Consider the following 22,447-nt stretch of genomic DNA (forward strand, 5'->3'; position numbering starts at 1 on the left):
GGCAGGATCTTGACAGGCACCCATTTCATTCAAGGTAACTCAAGGGTAGATTTTCTAGACCCCGACTATCAGGTCAACTCCTTTTGGTTATTAAATTATGATAGAAAACTAAAAGTTTGTTTTGATGAACTTCCTTCGATGCTTGGCAAAATCGGCTGGCATCCAAGCAACGTCCTTCAAATGTCGAAAACGTCCATATAATAAAACAGTTGTAAAAAAATGTAAAAAAAGCTTCCTGAGCTTTTGTTTAAAGGACTCTATTCCTTATCTCCGAGATTTGGGACCAAAAATCACATTCTTATTGAAAATTTCTAAATGATAAAATTAATAACTCTCAAAGCGTAGAGGAGACTGGGTTTGAGTCTCGAGATTGGGAAGACGTGACGTCACGTGTCTAAAGTTACTACATTCAAAACTTATTTACGTCATTCCACCCTGGTAAACTTGACTCAACCCTTTTGATGCGTTTAGGGGCTTTTCAATGTCAAATGAAACATCTTTATTATTTTGACTATGGGCTGATATCATTGAGTTTAAAGCTAAGTTAACGCTGCGCAGAGGTCGGAATCACTTTGAAAAAATATGCTGAGCAAAATCATTATTTCAGTTGTCGAAACGAATCATCAAAACAAAACAGCGCACATCACAACAAAAATTATATAATGCAGATCATTACCGTAAAAAGCACAGGTCGAAATCATATGTCGACCCTGTGCCGACCAATCCAGATTCTATTCAGCGCTCAATCAACGCAGAAAAAAGTAACCATGACGACCATCCAAGATCTTGGATGAGGTTCAAAGCTGATATTTTAATTCCTGTCGTTGAAAACACGACACAAAAATATCATCAATGCTTTTTAAAAAGAGTCAGTGAGTGATTAGATTGACACATGCGCGATAAAATTTCTATTATTGGTCTTCAGAGGTTAATATATTCTTTGAAAACTTAACCTCTGATACTCAGAGTTAGTAGATCATCGATTTAGAACACGTTGACGTTGAAAAATTAAAACGAAAAAATCTTTCTCTAATTCAAATAAATTACACTCTCAATTCCAGTTCGAATTAGAGAGAGTTAACTGTATTTCTTGGGTTGTTGTTCCTGTACCCTTTTGTTGCGTAATATTTTTGATTAAAAAAATCTATACTGAATATTATACTGACAATATACTGAAATTATAGAAAATGGGCGAAATGGGTCATTTTTGAAATGAGTGATTTTTGTCTTCTATTTCAGTCCAATACATCGGAAAAAGAATACCCGCGCGGCAATTGGTGGCTACGGTCGAAAAGGTGTATTTAATCAATGCTATACAATACAAAGCAATGATTCATTTCATAGGCAATTACTAGTAGTAATTAGCAATTAGCATCTTGTAATTTCTAAGAATAAGCCTCGGGTTATTAACAAAGGACATTAAAAATACCATTTTCATTCATTTTAAAAACATTTCATCATTTTTTATCAGATTTTATTCATTTTTAAAAAAAGTTTTTTTTTGCTTACTCATCGACTTAACTAGGAAAATTTTACCGAATCTTCAAAGGCTTGCAAAAAAGAAATCTTACTAATTTTCATAAATTTACAAAGGGGGAGTGTTGAGATCATTATCGATTTGATTTTTATTTCATATTACGAGTTTTCTTTTTTATAAGAACAAACCATATAAGAGCACGAGGCTTCGATGGCATAAAATTAAGAACAAATTAAGAACATTTTAAGGCTCTGCGGACTCTAAGACACCCGATTCTTAAAGAAAATAGACCAAGATACTTACAAAATGGTGGCAATAAGAACATATTAAGATTTTAGGCCTAAAACTAAAAAAGTTAAGATAGCCCGAAGGCTTCAAATAATTTAAATATTCTTATAAAAAACGTGTACTCTTTTGCACAAAAAAATTCCTTTCGTGAGCATTTACTTAAGATCTAAGGATTTAAGGATCTAAAGATTTAAGATCTAATACACTACACAACATATTGTCAGGCGATTTATTGATGATATATTGCTGAATGCCGACAATTTATTGAAAAGGCGCCCGCAATATATTGTCAGCTTGATTTGCAATTTTCCAACAATATAGGAGATTGTTTACAAAAAGAAAATCCCTTTTCATAATTAGAGCACCTGTTATTTACTTCGTACATTACGGTCCGAAAACGATATTGTCAAATATTGTTTGTCAATATATTGTGTAGAAGCCATTAACAGTGGATTTATTGCTATAGAACAATTGAACTATTTGTCTCCCTAAACTTTTTGACATACTTGTATGATATTTGTTTTTTTCCACGAAAGATGTGTTCTGAAACTTTTTAGGGTTACTAGGAAACAAGATCACATAAATTTTATCTTGATTATACCCCTGTCTACTTAAAACACAAGAACACATTTGATGACCTTGCACAGGAAAAACAGTTAGAAGTTATACCCCTGTCTTGTCAGAACACACCATTATTTCTAGCTGATTAATTTTCGAAGATCTGATCAGAACAGATCAAAATTTCTAACTGAAACATACTCTCAGAACACATCGGAAAAAAAGGTCGCCTCGCCGGCTGATTTCAAACTGGGTGTCTCTTTTCTCGTATTCATTAGTTCTAGTATACTACTACAGTCGACTCTCCATAACTCGAATGTCTCCATCACTTGAATAGTTTTTCTCGTTCCTTTGAGAAAATCTTATAGGCTGTTTTTCTTCTCTAAAACTCGAACGCCCCATAACTCGAACGACTATACGTAGTCGTAGTATACTGGACTCTGCTTGAGCGCCACAAAGACTGGACTGTTGTACAAAAAATCATTACTTTTTCTACTTTTCACAGCTTGTACCTAGTTTGGAAGGTGGCGAAATCCTATGTTATGGAAGTAACAATCCAGTTGTCGTCTTCATCGGTTCAATTTCAGTAACGAACGTTGAACTGGTCGATCAAGCTCTCGAGGAAAATTATTTGGAATATTTGGATTTTCGCAGTGTATCAATGGACGATAGATCAAAACCGTACTGATGCCGATTAAGCTAATGACGTCCTTTGAATTTCACCATGGAGTTTTGTAAATACGTCAATTTTCATCAGTGAAGTCTTGTTTTATCTTTATTTTTTGGGATTTTTTAGTAGGGTGTGTTTGGTTTGGCTTGGTTTTAGCAGTTTCTTTTTGTATGATAAAATTTTGGATAGTCGTAATATCCCTCTTTATCGTAGAGATTCTGGTGTAATTCCAATGATCGATATTGAGTCGTTTGAACTGTGACCTTAGTCCACCTTATTCATTTGTTCTTTTGATTATGGATATTACGATTATCACTTCAAGTCAATGTGCTTATGACAATTTACGAGGAATTTTTCGAATTTTTTTCAAGGTAAACGCTTGAACGTGACGAAAAACAAGTCACGTGCGAGGTGGAGGTTGACCGTGTTTTTCCTTCACAGCAAGTCATTTAAGCAAGTTTTCAACTTCACTTCCGCTCGGTCGGTTAAGCACTCACGGTCAGTCTTCACGTAGCAGGTTGAAATCCAGCTGGGCTATGTGTTCGTCGATGGCTGTCTTTACGGTTCCCGAAGGAATACCTCCCGCCAGATCTTAACGCTGTTCATTACTTTTAAGAGTATACTCTTTAATAATGACGTAATGTTTCGGTATCAAAAATACACATTATTTCAATACAGTTTTACTGTATTTTATATATAAAAAACATACTATTTAAAAGTCTGACCCTAAACCAAAGCTGCACTTAAACCAAACCATTTCAAACATTCAGGTTGCTTGATTTTATTAATCTAACATTAAAATAATTATCTTTGCCTTACATGCTTAGAGCAAAACTAATGATGATTTTATGGATGTTTTTTGAAGGTAATCACTCTTTTTTTAAATATTTTTAGAATTTTGCACGAGTTCAAACTCTAGTAATTGCACCATTTACTAAGTTATTTCTTCATTTTTATCATTTTTTTTCAGAGCCAGAAACAGCCGGAAACAACGTTTCACAAACTTGTGATCTGCCAATTTTTTCTGTGAGTATAGCTAAAAAGAGACATAGCCGGATATTGCTTATTGAAATGTGCAACGTACGTGCTCAACAAATTTCAGCTGTTTCTGATATGGTACGAATTTTAAAGGGTTTAAGACAGGCTATAGAGCTAATCATCATCGCGTTCCGTGCCAAAATACTGATGCCGAGGTAACTCGTTATTGCGTTCCGTGCCAAAAATACTGATGGCGAGGTAACTCGTTATTGCGTTCCGTGCCAAAAATACTGATGACTAGATATCTCGTACGCGCATTATGTTCCAAGTATACCGAACAATTAAAATTCGTAAAATAAGTCCAGCTTCCAAAACAAAATTCAAAAATTGCAAAAAAAGTTATTGTTTATTTCAACCATGCTGATATGAGTGTGTACTTCTTTTTTTTAGTCAGATAAAAAAAATTAATATCATATATGGAAAAAAGAAGTACAAATAATCAGAAACTGAAAAAATATTAATTCATGATATTCATGACGTAATGTTTTCTACGGAAATACCCCGGTTTTTTCCAGTAGTGGCAAATTTAAACTACACAAAAGTTGTATAAAATTTGCCACTACTGGCCAAAACCAGGGTCTTTCCGTAGAAAACATTACGTCATGAATACCACGAATAGAAAGTTCTTTTAATGATGAATTTTCCCCAAATTCCATGTTTTTTTATTGACGAGTTATCTCGTCTCGCAGTCGCGAACCCCTAAAGTACTTTTTGCCGAGTTAATTCGTCATTCAGTCTTTTTGGCACGGGTCCTAAAAAAGTCGCGGTATTTTACCAACCACCTCCAAAGAAAAAGGATCGGTGTTTTAAGAGTTAAAAAAGCCGCAGTATTTTAGGCACGGAAAAATAAAAAGAAGCAGTCGTTAAAGGGTTAATACAGCAATTATATCAAATTAGTATATGCTGTGTCAAGACAGTAATAAAAAATAACCGCAATATTTTATTTTCAAAGAGTATGAGTAATCACAAAGGTAAATTTTGCTGAATTTTATAAGCAGTCGCGAACCCCTAAAGTACTTTTTGCCGAGTTAAGGTCATTCAGTCTTTTTGGCACGGGTCCTAAAAAAGTCGCGGTATTTTACCAACCACCTCCAAAGAAAAAGGCTCGGTGTTTTAAGAGTTAAAAAAGCCGCAGTATTTTAGGCACGGAAAAATAAAAAGAAGCAGTCGTTAAAGGGTTAATACAGCAATTATATCAAATTAGTATATGCTGTGTCAAGACAGTAATAAAAAATAACCGCAATATTTTATTTTCAAATGAGTATGAGTAATCACAAAGGTAAATTTTGTTGAATTTTATAACATGAACATTAAGCTTACGACTTTAAACTTACTTAATACTAGCAAGTAGCTGTCGCTATGAATGCCCCGCGAACGCATTCATAATCGAGAATGAACGTTTGAAGGCAGCATTCAACCAGATCGTTTTATTGGAGCGCCATCCAATAAACGCACAGCTAGAAATTTCTATTCGCTGAGCGCTTGTCTCGTTCCTTTGAAACCATTGCGAGCAGTACAATATCGAAAATATTTCTACACAAGAAAAAAATCACCAAAGTCAAATGTTTTTCTTCTCTCTGAAACGAAGTGTACAGTTTTAGCACACACAGTAAAATATCTTGATATCTCCGTTTACTTCGTAGGAACTAATTACCTTATTGGTATTATATTTTGCGTGTTACAAAATTTCGCAGGTACTTAATTTTGCGATTTTTTAGGCCAAATTTCGTGAAATTTAATACCGTTTAAATTTTTCAAAAATACAAAATCGCGAAATTAAATACATACACGCGAAAAATTAAAAAAAAGGTAAATCGAAAATACTTACTTGTTACACTTGTTTATTTGTCGCTAGTTTTGTTACTGTTTTTGGTATGTTTACACCTAATACGTTGTGTTTCAAGCAAAATCAGTCATTTTCTTTCTTTATTCCCACTTTTTGAAAATGCCCAATTTATTGAATCACGAAATTTAATACATGCAAAAATTTCCAGAAACTGGCAATTGCGAAATTTTGTAACACGCGAAATATAATACCAATAGGGTACCGAAAAGTATGGCTGTCTATCAAGAGTTATTGATCTGATTCTTATAAACTAGATGCTTATAAGAACAATAAACATGCTCATATTTTGCACTGTCCCTTGTTTACTTTGTAAGAGCTAATTACCGAAAGATATATGGCTGTTTATCAAGAGTTATTGATTTGATTATTATAAAGTAGGTGCTTATAAGAAAAATAAATATACTCATATTATGCGCCGTCCCTTGTTTACTTTGTAAAAACTAATAACCGAAGGGTATATCACCGTCTATCAAGAGTTATTGATTTGATGCTTATAAAGTAGATGCTTATAAGAAAAATAAAAATGCTCATGTTATGCGCCATCCATTGTTTACTTTGAAAGAACTAAAACGTAAGAATCAATACAAGTCGCAACAAAATAGATAAAACGATAGATGCGCGCGAGCATTCTTTAACCGCGGCGTCCCGCTCTGAATCGTAAGAAACAACATCATGAACATGAACATGAATATTTTTCTGGCGAACAAGCCCACTACGTGAAGCAACAAAAGCCCCTGCGGGGCAATTAAGCTTCAGCGATCCTCAACCACTGATTGTCCTTAGGTTGTTCTTAATCTTAAATTGTTCTCAACTTTGGGCATTTTTGAGACACAACTTAAATTTGTTTAACTTAAAAATGAAGAACATCCTTTTCCCACCGAATAAAATGAAGTACGGAATTTATACATTTTCATTAGCATTCTTATACGATTTAAAGTAAGCAATGCAACTATCAACTCTGAGCAGCCCGATCGGCTATCCCGGGAAAGAATAACAAAAATATTCCAGAGTCAGTCGAATCTCAGTCCGGGAAATGAAATCTTACCCCAATTTTTTCTTTTTAATAAGAACAATTTCATAAAAGCAATAAGGCACAAAATCGCCAAAAAAATAAGAACAATTTAAGAGCAAAGCTGAGCCTCAAATTACATATTTTCAAGCAATTTAGGGGTCAAAGTAGTGAAAATTGGATATAACGCCGAAAATACCTCAATTTCACCCTATAAATAAGAACAGGGTAGGAACAATTTGAGGGTCAAAATGCCAAAAAAAAACTATAAGCCTCATCAAAATTTTACTGGTTCTTATAAAAAAAGTGTATTTCATCATAGTTACCACTAATGACGTAATGATTATTCTCAGAAGTAAAGTAGTGTTTATATTGTTTTTAAGAAAGCATTACAAAATGTTTGAATTTTTTTGTTAATTAATTGTGTCTTTATTATCAAAGAACGACTACATGATTCATTTAAAGGGACATAACAGTACTTGCGAAATTTATAAACCAGCTGTATGCAGTGGATACAAAACCAAACCAAATATGGCTAATTTTGATTGTTCAATTGGTTTACAAGTTTGTTTTGGACACGTGGTTTTAATTGTTCTCTTTATTGACACGTGGTTCGCGCAATGTTTACATTTTACTATAAAAGGCATTTCACTCACACATATTTTTAAAGTTTTGCATGTACTTGAACAGTGAAGACCTCCTGGGTTTATCAAAACTTATCTATCAACTCTACGTAGTAACATTAGATGTTAATTTTTGTTTTGGCTTTCCTGTTATATGCATAACGGTTATGATCTTTGTGTTTTTTGTAAATTTTGGTTGTGGAACCGAGATTGAGATCTTTTGTAGTTTGGAGTAAGTTTACCGACGCTATTTTTTTTTTGGTTAAAGTTTGATTCTAATGTGAAAACTTTTTTTTCCTGAGACTTCAAAGAGGCTGATCGATGTGAAAATTGTGAGTCAGCTGGGTGATTTGAATTTCAATCACATCAAAAAAATTTAGAATATTGTCTGAGGTCATTGAGATTTTTTTAGTGACAGATAAAGAAGATGCACTTGTTTTCTATAAGAGCCAGTTAAATTTTTCTGAGCCTCGACTGTTCTTATTTTTTTGTCACTTTGCGCCTTAAATTGTTCTTACCCGTTTCTTAGTGAGTTCCATCATTTTCACTTGAAAGGTTTGACGCAAATTCGATATGTTCGCTACTGCAAGAGCTGCGAAAGTTTAAAGTGACGTCAGAAAATCAAATGTTTGGAGCCCGAAAACCTGGGCTCAAAACATTCGAAAAAGTCACAAAGTGGAATAGAGGTTATCGCGTAAAAGCCGTGACGTCTAGTATAGGCTAGTTCATATTGGTTTCGCAACGTTTCGGAACAAGAAAACGGAGCAGTTCCGTTCCGATCAAAATGTTAGTGTAACCAAGGAATTATATGAGACACTGGATAAATGACTCATAAAACGGTGGAGAGCAACCATTGTATTTCCTTAGTTTCAGAAAACAATTGATGTTCTAGCTTTGTCCGCAAAGGACAACTGTCATGGCGGCTCCAAGGTATCTGATTTTTTTCAATGTTCATTAATCTCATTTTAAAAAAGTTCCCTAGCGTTTTCTTTTCGTACCTTTGCAGGGAAGAAACTTTGAAAGTAAGGCTAGAATACCAAGCCGGATACATTTATGAGATCTAATGTGAGAAAAACATCATTAGACAAGAAAATTCAAACAAAATGCTTATAGTAACACGAGGTTTTCAATTGGGAATATCTTTCCAAAACTGTTACCACAAGAGTTAAAATTAACAAACATTAGACTTGAGTGTCTTAGTGACACTGTGGTATGAAAATCTTTTGGAGGCACGTGGTGGCAAAGCAGTTTTTTTGTGGTTGAAGTTTGAAAATTTCTGGTGTCAACATTCAATTTCTTATACACAACACATCTTTTGCATCTTTCTCACAACTTGAAACGTCATAACGACTTATAATTGGCAATTAACTACAATCAGTGACAAAATACTTGGCACAAAAGGGAAATCCACCGGGAAGTTATGAAACCACAATCAATTTGCAAGTGCTCTAAAGTAGGTTCGAAGGGTAGAGTTTTAACTCTGAGTTTTAACGCTAGACTTAACACTTAGGAACTTAGGATCTGAGGATCCGAAAGTTCAAAAATAGTCCAGTAGGGCTTGAAATATAGCCTAGAAACCAATAAATCTCTCCCAGATCGAAATAATCGATGAAATCAAGTTGAAGGCCCGAAATTGACATTTTCGCTCGAATTAACATCAATTTTCGAAAAAATGGTAAATTAGCCAAAAGTGCCAATATGTTATGGCACTGATTGTAGAAGAATTTGACTCTCACAGGAAAGTTTTAAGTCTCTTTTGGGAATTGGATTGACTGATTTTCGATAAGAAATGCAATAAAAATGCTTCGAAAAATCATTTAATGAGCGAAGGAGGGTGAACAATATTTAATATCATTACTACGGACATAGCTAGTACACGAGAAATCAGCAAAAATCAGATACTTGTATATCCAGTGTATAATAAATCATTGGTGTAACGTCTTCTTTTTTTGTCGTTTCGAATTTTGACGTTCACAACAGTTTAAATGAAGCCATTCTATTGGTTAAAAGTGACGTAAAAATTGAACTTAACCAATGAAACGGTTTCATTTCGTTTTCAAACAAAACAGAACCTCAGCGTGTGAACGTGTTGAACATACAGTCAGTCTAAACTTAAACTCCTATATCAGGATTAAGAACTAGGCTAGTCTTACCTCTTTTATCTTTTCCTTTACAACAATACAATACTGACAAGTTGACACAACACATGTGTACAGGTGTACATAAACATTGACAAGTAATCCCTGAGAGAAGTTTTTATAGAAATCTGCAACAAAAATGAAAGTGGTCTCTTCTACTGATTGTTTCCCAGTGATCCTTCGCAGCTGTTTATCAAATTTCCACCAATGAGGTTGCTGCATTTCAAACGGCCCTTCCTTTTGGTACCCGTGGCCTTTCAGTGCCTTGCACGACGGGCGGCTGTAAAATCCCACCCTTCATATATTTGTTTCAATCCGTGATCCGTGGCTTAGGTTTTTTCTCATCTTCAATTTACTGAAGAAAGCGGGAATTTGATGCGAGTGTTAGATTGTCAACAAAATGCCGTAAAAAATCATTGAATAAAAGAAGAACTTAAAATCTTAAATATACATAGAAAAGTTTAATTTTTCATTGTATTAATCGAAATGGGAGATTTGGAAAATTTTCTATGTTTAGTTTTTTACACGAACCCCAGTAACTATGGTCGAGCACCCCGTTGCTAAGATGTTGGCTTGAAATCGAAAATGAAACCACTCAAAACGAAAATAAAATTGGCCCGTACTCGAAATCCCGTAAGTTTAAGTCTATACTGACAGTCGACTATCTCTAATTCGATCGTCAAGAGAGTTTTATTCGAATTACAGAGAGTGATCTTTACGACTTCGTAACTGAGGGAACAACACTTGAGTTCGAATTATAGAAATATGCGAATAATAGAGGTTCCAATTAGAAGAGTTCAATGTATCTTTCTTGTTTTTCAGGACAAAATGTACGGTAAACCGTCTAACCATCAAACGCTCAGACAATTGAGTAACGAACATTGTGTTCAAGATGTGGAAGAAGCGCAGCCGACGGCCGAATGGACAGTTCATCCCGCCAATGTAAAGTATTAATTCATGAAATTCATTATTTACGTATACTTTAAATGGAATAAATTTTCGCGGGGATTTAATTTCACGGATGGATATCAAAGATTCCAAAATGGTACTTGATGCTTCTCTTCTTCGGGTTGTAGCTATCGAAAGAGGAGCCTTCGGGTTTCTTCCGACTGCGGTCGCAGATTTACTTACTAAATGATGTCCTTCAAGAGGGGTTTTAATTGAGTTCTAAAATTTGCAACCGTTTTCATTTAAACCCATAGGTGTAACCATGGAGGTATAAAGAAAAACAGGAGTTGAATGTGTCGGTAATTGGTCGTTAAAGTCTTTTGATTTCTTTTATAAAATGTATCAAAAGAAAATCTAAGCTCGCCTGATGAAATAAGACTTTTTAGTAGAACTCAAGTTTGCTCTGAACATTCTAATTATCAGTATTGAAGATTGTAGCCTTTTAATATACGAAAATTAAATAAATCTTCGTCCACGAAACAAGTTTGTGTTCCATTTTTCGTTATCTGTTCAATTTATTTTCTCAGGCAAGAAAATTTATAAGCACACACAATTTCAGACTCAATTTATAGACATAAAGTCGTTGGAGAATCTTGGAGGAAAGTATCAAGCAATAGAGTTCGCCTTGAAGAAAACATTGATCGAAAAATCTTATTATTTGACGAGGGATTGCCAAGTTTGCAGGCCTTTTTTTTAGTCCAAATATTTTCTTACACTGATGTCAGAAACAATGAATCTCGTCTCAACTAATTTTTAAAGCTTCAATGAGCCAATAAAATTTCACCGATGGATAAAAGAGCTTATTGAAAAATGCACGATAAATGAGATTATGAGCATGCATACATCGTAACTTTTTTAACCGTAGGGCGAGCTTGGTTACAATAGCATACTTCTCCTGTTTCTTTATACCTTCATGGTGTAACTTTGGGATTGCCTATTATTTGCTTTATATTAAAGCATACTTTTTTTGCTATTTGACAGATGAAATTCCGGACAAAGGATGAAGGTCTAAATCACGGACATTTGAAAGGAGAGGGTAATGCGCAATACCCTCAATTTGCGGTACGTATTCCATTACAGTTTACTCTCTCTAATTCGATCTTTAAATGACTTAAAATTTTCTTCGAATTAGAGAAAGAATCGAATTGCAGAGAGTGATTTATACCACTTTTCAGCTTGGGGTACTAATATTTCAGTTTGAATTAGAGAGAGAGTTGAGTGTAGTAAGATTTTGTACTAAATCCTTGTGACGAGATAGAACTTAGAATTCCTCAATCTTTAAGCTGAGTATGTTGCTATCTATAAAGTATCCTGTATGTGTGCAAGGCTCATAACATTTAATAGTACATTTTTTAGACTGTTGTAGTTTAGTTTCATCAGATTAACAACTACCCCAGCTTGCACGCAACGTTGAAACAACGCTGTGTGCCAGCTTGGATAGTGGCTAAAACGATTCAACGCTATTTTGGCCAATTGATTGCATAGCTATTCTGGTTTCTTAACACCATAATTGGCAGTGCGATATTTTACTTACTCACCGATTCTTAATAGAGAATTCTTTAATCTGTCCATTGTAGTTCCTATGTGGTTTTCACTGGCCTACTTTCTGCTACTCAGTGTACTTGATCATCTATTTTATAGACATAAGGTTCTTCAGGTAAAGGACTTTGTGGCTATTATCAAACAAGATTCACCTTATTTGATAGCTACCGTATTACTTATTTTAAACGCCCTCTTCTTTTTAAAACGCCCCCACCCCATCGTATAAACTTTTCCTGCTTTTTTCAACAGGTTACAAATCCGACACCCAACACGTTGTTTATGGCGTCCGTATGCATGCTAGTCACTGACGAAGACGGTCATTATATTCATCCACATGCTGTGGTTGACAAGAAAACTAAAACAGAAGTTGGCGCCCGATGCTTTTGTGTTCCGCCTCATTCTACCACCACCGTAGAGTAAGTTTGAAAAACTGTTTTCTCCCAAGGTACATTTGGCTGTTTCATTTAATATCAAAGCAGGGAGTAGTACGAATCTTTCCAACCTAAAAAAATCTTGAATTTATGTGGATAATCCTGGAAAATGGCAAAATTTTCGAAAAGCTCTCTGGAAAAATAAAAATTCTGTTGACCATCGAAAAATTCTACTTTATACTCTAAGGTGAGGGTGGACGATCTAAAATCAAACGTTTACCCAGTTTTCAGAATAAGTTAAACCTCCTGGAAATTTAAATTGCGTCACCGGAAATTTGTAAAAACTTTCTTCGAACTCTTTAAATATAAACGAGTTAATCATAATGCTTAGTCATTCTTTCTCACTTTTTGGACCACCTGAAAATGTTTACACACCCAATGTATGAATATAAAATGGAATTTCCTATGAAACTTGAAACGTCAACGCTACAAATAGGTGTGTGTTTGGTCGTCAATCAGTTTTTTGGCATTCTCATACGCGTAAGTCAAAATTATATAATTTTTCCTATCGGAAACACCCGAAAAATCTGGAAGCAATTTGACCTCTGTTTTTCTATTTATAGTAATACACAGGGGTCAAATTCCAGTTTTTCCAGGTGTTTCGGATAGGAAAAATGCATGACGTAATCTTGACTTATGCATATCAAAAAAATTTTGACAACTGGTGGGTCATATCAAAGGGCCCCGGCTTGAGGGCTGAGGTATATTTGAGTAAATTGACAAAGCCCACCATGGTTGAGCAACGGAGAAAATTTTTGAATTTTGAAGGGTTCAAAGTGCTATTTTAGGACCCATTTCAATTCAATTTGAAAAATAATTCAAAAATAATGGAAATCCTTTAAAAGTACAAGCAGCTTTTTTGGTAAAAACATAAGGGGCCATGCCCCCTCTGGTCCCCCGTTGACGGGTCCCATGAGCATTAATTGTGAATTAGCGTGAATAGTTTTCAAAAGGGGAATGAGGAGGCGCAGCCATGGTTTGTGCCGACGGCAGAAATTTTCAACCCTCTCATAGCATTCGAATTTATTTTGAAGACTAGCTAGCAACTAATAAAGACAATTGGAAACAAGCTACAAGCTAAATATTTCAAACTATCTGATTATCTCTTTCAGGTGATCAAAAAAGTTTAGGGTTTTGATGGCTAAGCTGTGTAGAGATTAGTAAATATTTAGTAACATTCGCTTTTCATTATGATTAGAATAGGAGACTTTGTTTTACTCTCCAGTCAAAATTCATATTTCAAAACTTCTAAAATAAGGTAAAGCATGTTGCTTTTCATGTGAACAGAAGATAACTTTTTTTCCCTTTTATTTTTCAGTATTAAAGATCTTGCAATTCGTCGAATTTTACAAAAATACTTTCGCTACTTTATCAAGAAACTCACGGACGAGAATAACAACCTTTACACTGCAGAAGATATTTATCAAGTTTATGATTTCAAACATTCGATCGAAAGTCAACTCGATTTAGACAATTTACCAAAGGAAGCTCACAAGGGATATAAACAAGGCGGGAAACAAGGCAAAGAGAACAAAAGTGAGTTTCACCGATTTGTGTAATTGAAATATCTGGGTGTTCCTAACAATTCTCTGGTATATATATGATTATCGTCCACCTCTAGGCAAAACGCACTGTCGAATATTTTTAGATATCCGATAGCAAAATATCTCCTCTGTAGCAGCGAGCATAAAGAAAATAGTTTATTGATCAAATAATTATTTAAATGTCACATATATAAAAACAGATAAACAGAAAGGTCTTTTTAACAAAAGAGAAAGGAAATTCGAACGTTTTGTAATTAATTTTGATTTTTCTTGTCGAAAATCTGCTTAATATTCCCCCAAATAGTTCACTTCATACCAGTATATGATTATTCGTCTATCTGCCCTTGTTTGGTAATGAGATGTTCCATTTAATATCCATACACAGCCAGTGATTCTTTTAAGCACTTTGAGCGGGCCGTTTTTGTAAACTTAGATTGCATCTCTAATATGCCTGAAAGGGAACTTGCTCAGCAAAGCTGTATATTTGTGAAGCTGGGGGTCTTGCGGTTGTTCAGAGGGCGAAGCTCTCGATAACTTTTGTATATGTAGATAACAATTAGTTATTGTTGCTCATAAACAACAAAATAGATTAATTTCGTTAAAAAAATCTCATTTATTTTGGATTGAGTTTCAAAACTCAATCTTAGAAAGGTGGATTCAAGCCGAAAAAAATTCTTGAATTTTTTTGGATATCCCCTGGATAGAATCTTGCAAAAGGCCCCTCGAAAAGGGATAATTGTTATTGGAAAAATTCTGTTTTACACCGTAAAGTGAGGATACAACTATAATCTTTTGCCCCTTTGAAATTTGAGAATCGACTTTTATTCAGGGGTATTCCTTAGTAAATTTAAATCAGGTCCCTTCTCAAAAACTTTTATGGAACTTAAATATAAAGGAACATATCATTTCACAGTTTTAAAAACTTTTTTCTTCCTTTATAGCTATCCGAGAATTATGCAAACTGATCAGTTTAAAGGAAGTGTATTTGAAAATCGACATCTTTATTCTTCCTTCGTCACCAGAAGAAAAGAACCTTCTATCGTTCCCAAGACAAGATCAGTTGGAAATGCTGCGCGTGAATTATAGAAAATTAGCAACGCTCGCTCCCAAGCCTATTCGTGAACTGGGAAATGGGAAACCAGCCGACGAAGAAACGCCCATAAACAGTGTGCCAAACCATATCACGCCCAATGACAGGAGCAATAACGCCCAGCCAAACTTGTTTCGACAAACTGGAGACGCAGACCAAAGCATTTCGTTAATCACTCCAGAAGTGTCCCAAATGGTCGCGGTGGAAAATTCTGAAGCACCGAGAAACCCCTTCGGAGGCAACGGCATTCAGGTGTTTGGCCAAAGTAATAACTATCCTAGCGCAAATGCTCTTTTCTCCCAAACATCTAACTCGATGGAAAAGCAAAGGAAAGATCATACTTCACAATTCATGGTCAACCCTCACTGGAATACACCAATAAACACATTTGATGGTTATGCTTTCACACCATCTCAAACACAAATCCCAAACAATCCAACATATTTTCAGACATACCAGAAAACGGAACTCAACCGACAAAGCATAGCTTTACGAGACACTGAGTTTATGACTCAGACTCCAGCTATAACTGGATATGACACAGACTGTGTCCACCCTATAACTAGTCCCATGACCGATTCGCTGCAACCAGACCACAGACAAGTCGCGCATGCTCTATTAAATCAAGGCAACGATCAACTCTCAGGTCAAGTTCTATTCCAATGTAATGATACCAGCCATTACCAAGGTAAAGCTTTCACCTTTCCATCGCTGGTAAACAACCAAAATACTGGTACTGCAAACTATAACCAATCAGCTCAACAAATGCCAGCTTTCCTCCAGGACCAAAACAATCAGAATGTAAACATTGGAAGCTTTTGTAACACTGGGAATGAGCCAGTTCAACAGAGCATTCATCTATGGAGCAGCAACAATCAACAAGCAAACCTTCAACACCAGAATACAGTCGCTGTAGATTGCCAACAAGATCAACACACTTACTGTCCATCCTCAGAGCTGAACAGCTTTCCACGCTCTGCTTTCCAAGAGTCGCCCAGCAATGGCTCCTGGATTCCACCTTGCATGGAAATCACGTCAATTGGGAACAGCGAATACATCAATGAGCCAATTAATGAACTTTCACAACAAACTGTACAAATGAACGGTGAGTGCTTTTTTTTACTGAATGAAGCGCGGATCACTCCTTTTCTTTATCAGTGACTAGGTAAACTTATTTTTCTTATTGGTTTGACTCAAAAGTTTAGAATTTTGACACTTTTTTCTTCACCCGACCGCTGTAGAACACTCTACTCGGTCGCGTTAAGTTAATTCTAGATCTTTGCTCAAGTAAGAACCAAAGCTCTGCAGATGGTTACTAAGCTTAAATATTATACACGATTGCAAATTTACCAAATTCATTTCTCCATTATTAGAACCATCAAAAGCTTGCGAAAATTCATCATATTGTAAAAGCTTTGGACAAAGGACGCACAAAAATGCCTCAATAACCGCTGAACACAAAACGGTGTTCGAAGCGTTAGAGATACCTGTTACAAACTACTCAAAACCACCCACCACACGCCAACGTCAACGCCATATTAGAAATCCTTACAGTCAAGCACTTAACCCTATTCGGCCTAGAGGGGGCTGTTTCTGTTCGGAGGTCAAATTATTGGTAATAGCTCCTGAAACAAGATTCGCACAAATGCGACTAAATATTTCCTCTTACACTTGCAGATGGACTGCCTGATCGAGAAAAAAAACGTTTCAACTTGAGGCCGTCCAGGCTTGCGCACCGCACTGGGCTCGACTTCAGTAACTTTCGAATTATTTATTATTTAAAGGTCTGATTGTAGCAGTTTAAGATTTTGAAAAAAATGAAAACTCGACCCCAGGCCCAAAAATCAAAATTTTCAAAAAAGAAATATGGTTTGTCTCTTAGCCAATCAGATTGCTTATATTTTTCAAGTTCAGGAAAGGAAAACAAAATTCGAGTTATGGAGCCAAAAAAGGGGAACATTCGATATATGGAGGTTTTTTTATAAGAGTTTATTAGGAGATTTTCATGCTGCCAACGAATTTGTTCGAGTTAAGGAGACGTTCGAGTAATAGAGGTTCGAGTTATTGAGACTCTACTGTATTTAAAAAAGTAAGCTCATCTCCAAGATAAGGAGATGCTTTGGAGTTTTTACAACATGCTTAACTGATTGGTTATTTTCAAACAATAGGGATAACGCGTTCTTTAGAAAAAGTAATAAAATCGTTTGTCTCAACATTTAACGATCAACAGAGTCATCAAAGAACTTGTAAAAACTCCAGCTAGACCCAGGATAAGATGATAAAAACTTCGGGCATTACGACACGCTTATAAAAAATTGTAGGCTAAAAAAAAAGAAAAAAGGGCTCGGTACTGAAAGGGTTAACAGCATACACTCTTTTTTATAAGAACAATCAGGCTTAGACTGAAACAATAGGTCTATTATTCTAGACAATAGAAGAAATAAGAACAAGCCTGGGCTTAACTCAAATTTCATGGTTCTTATAAAAAAGAGCGTAATGAGGGTTCATAACAAGAAAATGTCAAAGTGAGGAACGTTGCATATTGTAGTCATGTGTTTTAAAAATTACACTGAATGTAAACCTCAGATTAAGCACAAAATGTATATTAATATATATATGTATATAATGTATATTAAAAAGTGTATAACAAAAGAACAGTAAAGCTAAGTTTGTTAAAAATCAAGGAAACCAGCACAAATGGGATAGGCCAAATCACAAATCAGCAGTTTTTATTGGAATCATAAAGGCAAAGGTCAAGGAATTGCATTGGGCCATTCCAATTTTATTCGCTACCCCCCAATGGACGACATGGAATTTCCGTAGCAAATTGCTTTCAAGAAAGTCCGGAATTTTCGTAACAAATTTTCAAAATACCTATCAAATCCGTGGAATTCCGTTACTATAACCTAAAAAAATCATGGAGTTCCAATACTTTAATGCAAAATTATGTAAAATTCATGGAATTTCGATACTTTCTCTTTAAAGTTTGCCTGGAATTCCGTGCCAAAATTTATTTCAAAAATTGATGTCATCCATTAGGGGGTAATGCTTTTTTTCTGGAATGGCCCATTGTGACCGTTTTGTCATTTTTTCTGGCAATGAATTCTTTAAGGGGCCATTCAAAAAGTACGTTCGTCGCTGAGGGGGGGGGTCATCCAAAAAGCGAACGAACAGGGGGAGGGGGCCAGAAATCTAAGATTAAAAACGAACATTTCACACATTTCGTGTGCTTGGTTGAAATTACCTTGGATTACCTTCATGTTTATATTTATGTGGAAGTTTGTTGATATATGAATTTCTTGACACCAATCTAATCCACAAAAGAGGAGATGCTTTATTCTATCGACCTCTTTGTCAAGAATATATGTCAACCTGAAATATCGGACTATAGTTTTTCTATCGACTTCTTTGTCAAGAATGTAAATCAATCTGCTCAAGCAGACAAGGTTTATATTTTTGCCGTGTACGAAACATTGGAGCACTATACTAAAAGATAACACTTCAACAATCCAAACAAGACATGACGTCGCCGTTAAAACATTCAAAAATATCTCCAAGCCAAGATGCAATATGTTTATTAAATACACGCTCACAGTATCTCTAGTCAGGGAAAACAATCACACATTCAAAAGTGTCTTTAGTCAGGAAAACAACCAAAACAATCACACAAAGTTTCAAAAGTTTAGAATATCCACAAAACCTCTGACCTCATGAATGTAAGAACCAAGCATTAAAGACTTTGTTTTGGGGTCACTCGGTAAACAAATCTCATATAACTTGTTCCAGAGATATTGTCGTCCATAAAAGAGTAGTTTGTATTTCAAAGCAAAAATATTTCTCGTACTGCCCATTTTTCTCATCAATTCTTCAACTTGAACCAGTTTCACATCTAAATAGAATGTTAATACCATTTTGCCAACCATTTAATGTCCAAAGTTATGGGGATGTAGCTTTTTCTTCATGTCAAGCAAATGTCTCTGAAATCTTTAAGTTGGTTGGTTTGGCTGTTTGGTATTCGGAAGAGGTAATCCATGGATATCTTTGTAATCAATGATGAAAAACTCTTGAAATTACTGATGATTACAGTTGAAGTGTTAGCCTCACATTTCATGTAATTATTGGTCGCCAATTAGATGAAAATTGTATGTTTTTTGTTCGTCAGAAAAGAGTTATAACTTTTAAAAAGCCAAGAGTGAATTTTGGTCCATCTTGTATTTTGATCTGAATTATTCGTGTCTTGATTACTCAACAACATGCGCGTAACATCAAGGTAAATCCGTGCGATTTTGTCTGAATAACTAAGGCAAATGAAAACAAAAACAAACTTCGCAATGTGGTGGCGGATTGCCCCTTTAAGGGCGCAAAAAGGGCGTAAGTAGCCAAGGATCGGAGAAATGCCTTTTTAACTAATATTTCCCCTTATAGCGGGGAAATATTCAATAAAAGAGCTTTTGCCATGAAATTTTCTGTAAATTTCTAACTTTTATTCAGCTTCAAAAAAAAAAAAAAAATTGACACACCTTGAACATGATGGCATTTGTGACAGTAAGGTGTCACAAAAATTGACACTTTTCCAATACAAATTCATTTTTTATGTCAAATATATCGAGCATATATCGTTTAAACCGTAATTTAATGAATATTTAGGATAAAATAAGCATCTTAAACTCAGGCAACCTTTTTCTAAAGCTTTTGTTAGAATACAATAGCTATTTATAAGAACAAAGGAAATTTTTGGTTTTGCTCACTTTGGGCATGATGAGTGACCTGGAAATTTATATGCATTTTTTTTAAAGATATTTATTACCTAGAATTATTTTTGATATAAATAATTACTGAAAATCTTTGGATTTCGAAATTTATTTTTTCTTGACAATTTTTTTACTTGGTGTTTTTTAAATTTTTTATTTTTGGAACCATTTTGCTCTTTATTTATGAAATTTTGATATCGATCTGATGATATTAATAAGAAAAAAATTCGGGTATTTATTATTATCTAGAAATCGTTTTACTTGGTATTTCTAAATTATTTTCAAAATTTTTCTTGGAGGGTACCGTACTTATGACTGCGCGTACGAGAGGACAAAAAGTAGCTACGCCGCAGCACTAGTCGGAATAATTGCAATTTTTACGCCTTTGATTAGATATGAAATTTAGAGATGTAGAATTTCAGCTGGATTTATTTATTCATTCGAAATGAGGCGCAAATTTTGGAATACTTAAAAAGGTTACACTTTATTCGACTATGTTTTATTGTTAAAGTATAGTGATATTACCTTCGTAAAGGCCCTAACCTTGGAAAAAAAGAATACAAAAGTTTATAATAGGTCCAATAATTCCATAATCAATTCGGTATTATTTGGATACCCTGTTTCTGTATTATTTTATCCAAAGTGTTTAATCAAGGTTAGTTGCAGGAATGGTTGTGAATTCTAATAGTTCCGGATAGCATGAAAACCAAAAACCAACATCGAAAAAAATTAGGCATTTAAGACGTTAGGAAATTCTTACTTCTTAAAATATTTCCATGAGACTAACGAGTCTAAGTTTTCATACACGGAATTACTTTTTCTTAAAGTAATTGTTCAAATATAGCAATCCCTTTTAAATGATTTCTACATCAAAGGCAAAGGGACACAATGCGGTTTTTTAAGTACCTCTTAAGCTGCAATTTGGCAGGGAAAACATGAAAGACAAAGAAGAAACAAAGGATATAAGTATCTTTTGTAAAGGAAAAAGAAATTACAAAAATTACAAAAGATCAGTTCAAATTTAGTACAGTTTTAAAATGGGAAAAAATATAACGTTCGAATACCTTATTTACTCCGGTCCTTTTAAGTGTAACTTTTTGTCACCGGTGAGAGGGTGAGAGGGATCGGAAGTAAAAATAAGATGTCAGAATTTGGAGCTTTAGATGGTTATTTCTTGGGATGTAATCACAGCTGACAGCTTTGACTTGAATTTTTCCAATACTTTTCATGATAGCTATACATGAATGCATGGAGGGGAGTTTCAAACCTTTTTCAAGAAAGAAAAAGTCAGACGTTAAGATTTGTTCCGCATTGAACTTTCTAGGCCTCTCTTGTTTTCGCACAATACATTATTCAAAATATTGTAATGGATAGAAAGCCACGGTTACGGGTGTGAATAGTAAAGGTGTAATTAGTAAAATATAATATAAGTGGCTTCATAACTCATCCAAAACATTCCTTTCTAGCCTATCGAAATTTGAACGCAATGAATGATAGGTGAATTTATATCTTACCTTGAAAGGTGACCATTTGCGAGAGCCAAATCTTATCGATATTCATGTTGGTGTTAATGGTGTCAAAGAAATCAAAAATCAAAAAATCATTGGACAAAGAATTATCTTTTCCTTTAAGATTTGTCTGAAAAAATTGAGAATTCATTTAACATGTCTGAAAAATTACCCTTAGCACTGTAGCGAAGAGGCTCATCAATAACTATGTCAGATAGACGGTGCTGTATAGTTTCATATTTAGCTTAAAATAGTAATTAAAGACCTTTAGTTATTTCAGAGCACGGCGGGGGACGTTTTAAAACGAGGCAACCGTTGTTTGTCTCCTAATATATAAGTACAAAATTTTATTACAGCTTCCAATTGAAACAGAAGGTTTCGAAAAAATTTAACCAAAAAAAATCCAAGAAATCAAGAAAAATCTCCAAGAAAATTTTCTTGCAATTTAAAATGCTTTCGAACTCGATTATGATTATAAAGGTTACTAATTGGATAACCAATCGGGCAATTGAAGTAAATTGTAATTAAAAAGGACGTCCTAACATTGATCAGCCGGAATCATGTAAGAAAATACATCTGATTGTCCGGATTAAAACGGAACAGGATCCGTATGAAACAAAATCCCCGTAATCTCAAATTCTAGATCCTTCACAAATCGTCCCTGAATAGTAGTGTGTTAGTGAGTTGCCATCAAGAATATTCCCATTGGGTAAAGAATGCTTCACCAGGTCGATCAAGCACCTTATTATCAGCCAGTGTGAACAAAGGGAAGAAGCTGAATGCTAATGGGGGATAAAAAATGTCAGAAAAAGGTCAAAATTGGTTGGTTGTAAGTTCAGCATGGCTTACCAACGGGGATGAAATTTTCAGGGTATTTTCTAGCATGGAAAGATTTTTGGAAGATTATTGCAACGACCAGGGTCCTAACAGATCTTATTAGAAGGAACAAGGGTTTTCAGAAAATATTAGCGAGGATTTCTTTCATT

General features: G+C 34.8%; 2 protein-coding genes across 2 annotated transcripts in view; one reads left to right on the forward strand and one right to left on the reverse strand.

Moving 5' to 3' along the window:
- Positions 1-22,447, reverse strand: part of LOC136810726 (uncharacterized) — a 31,438-nt gene that overhangs the window by 6,254 nt on the left and 2,737 nt on the right. The gene's annotated exons all lie outside the window — the stretch shown is intronic.
- LOC136810742 (uncharacterized) lies at positions 10,418-22,257 on the forward strand. The gene is made up of 7 exons (XM_067067344.1): positions 10,418-10,589; positions 11,577-11,657; positions 12,387-12,553; positions 13,887-14,104; positions 15,054-16,307; positions 16,576-16,817; positions 22,105-22,257. Exons 1-7 carry the CDS (start codon positions 10,476-10,478, stop codon positions 22,255-22,257), a joined length of 2,229 nt encoding a protein of 742 aa, XP_066923445.1. The 5' UTR covers positions 10,418-10,475.

The sequence above is a fragment of the Clytia hemisphaerica genome, unplaced genomic scaffold, assembly GCF_902728285.1.
Source record: "Clytia hemisphaerica strain Z4C2 unplaced genomic scaffold, Clytia hemisphaerica genome assembly, whole genome shotgun sequence".
NCBI lineage: Eukaryota > Metazoa > Cnidaria > Hydrozoa > Leptothecata > Clytiidae > Clytia > Clytia hemisphaerica.

Excerpts from the sequence above, each read along its gene's own strand:
- LOC136810742 (XM_067067344.1), top strand. The coding sequence starts at position 10,476 with ATGTACGGTAAACCGTCTAACCATCAAACGCTCAGACAATTGAGTAAC. Across the intron at positions 10,590-11,576 it reads GGACAGTTCATCCCGCCAAT|ATGAAATTCCGGACAAAGGA; the intron begins GTAAAGTATTAA and ends GCTATTTGACAG. Across the intron at positions 14,105-15,053 it reads ACAAGGCAAAGAGAACAAAA|CTATCCGAGAATTATGCAAA; the intron begins GTGAGTTTCACC and ends CTTCCTTTATAG.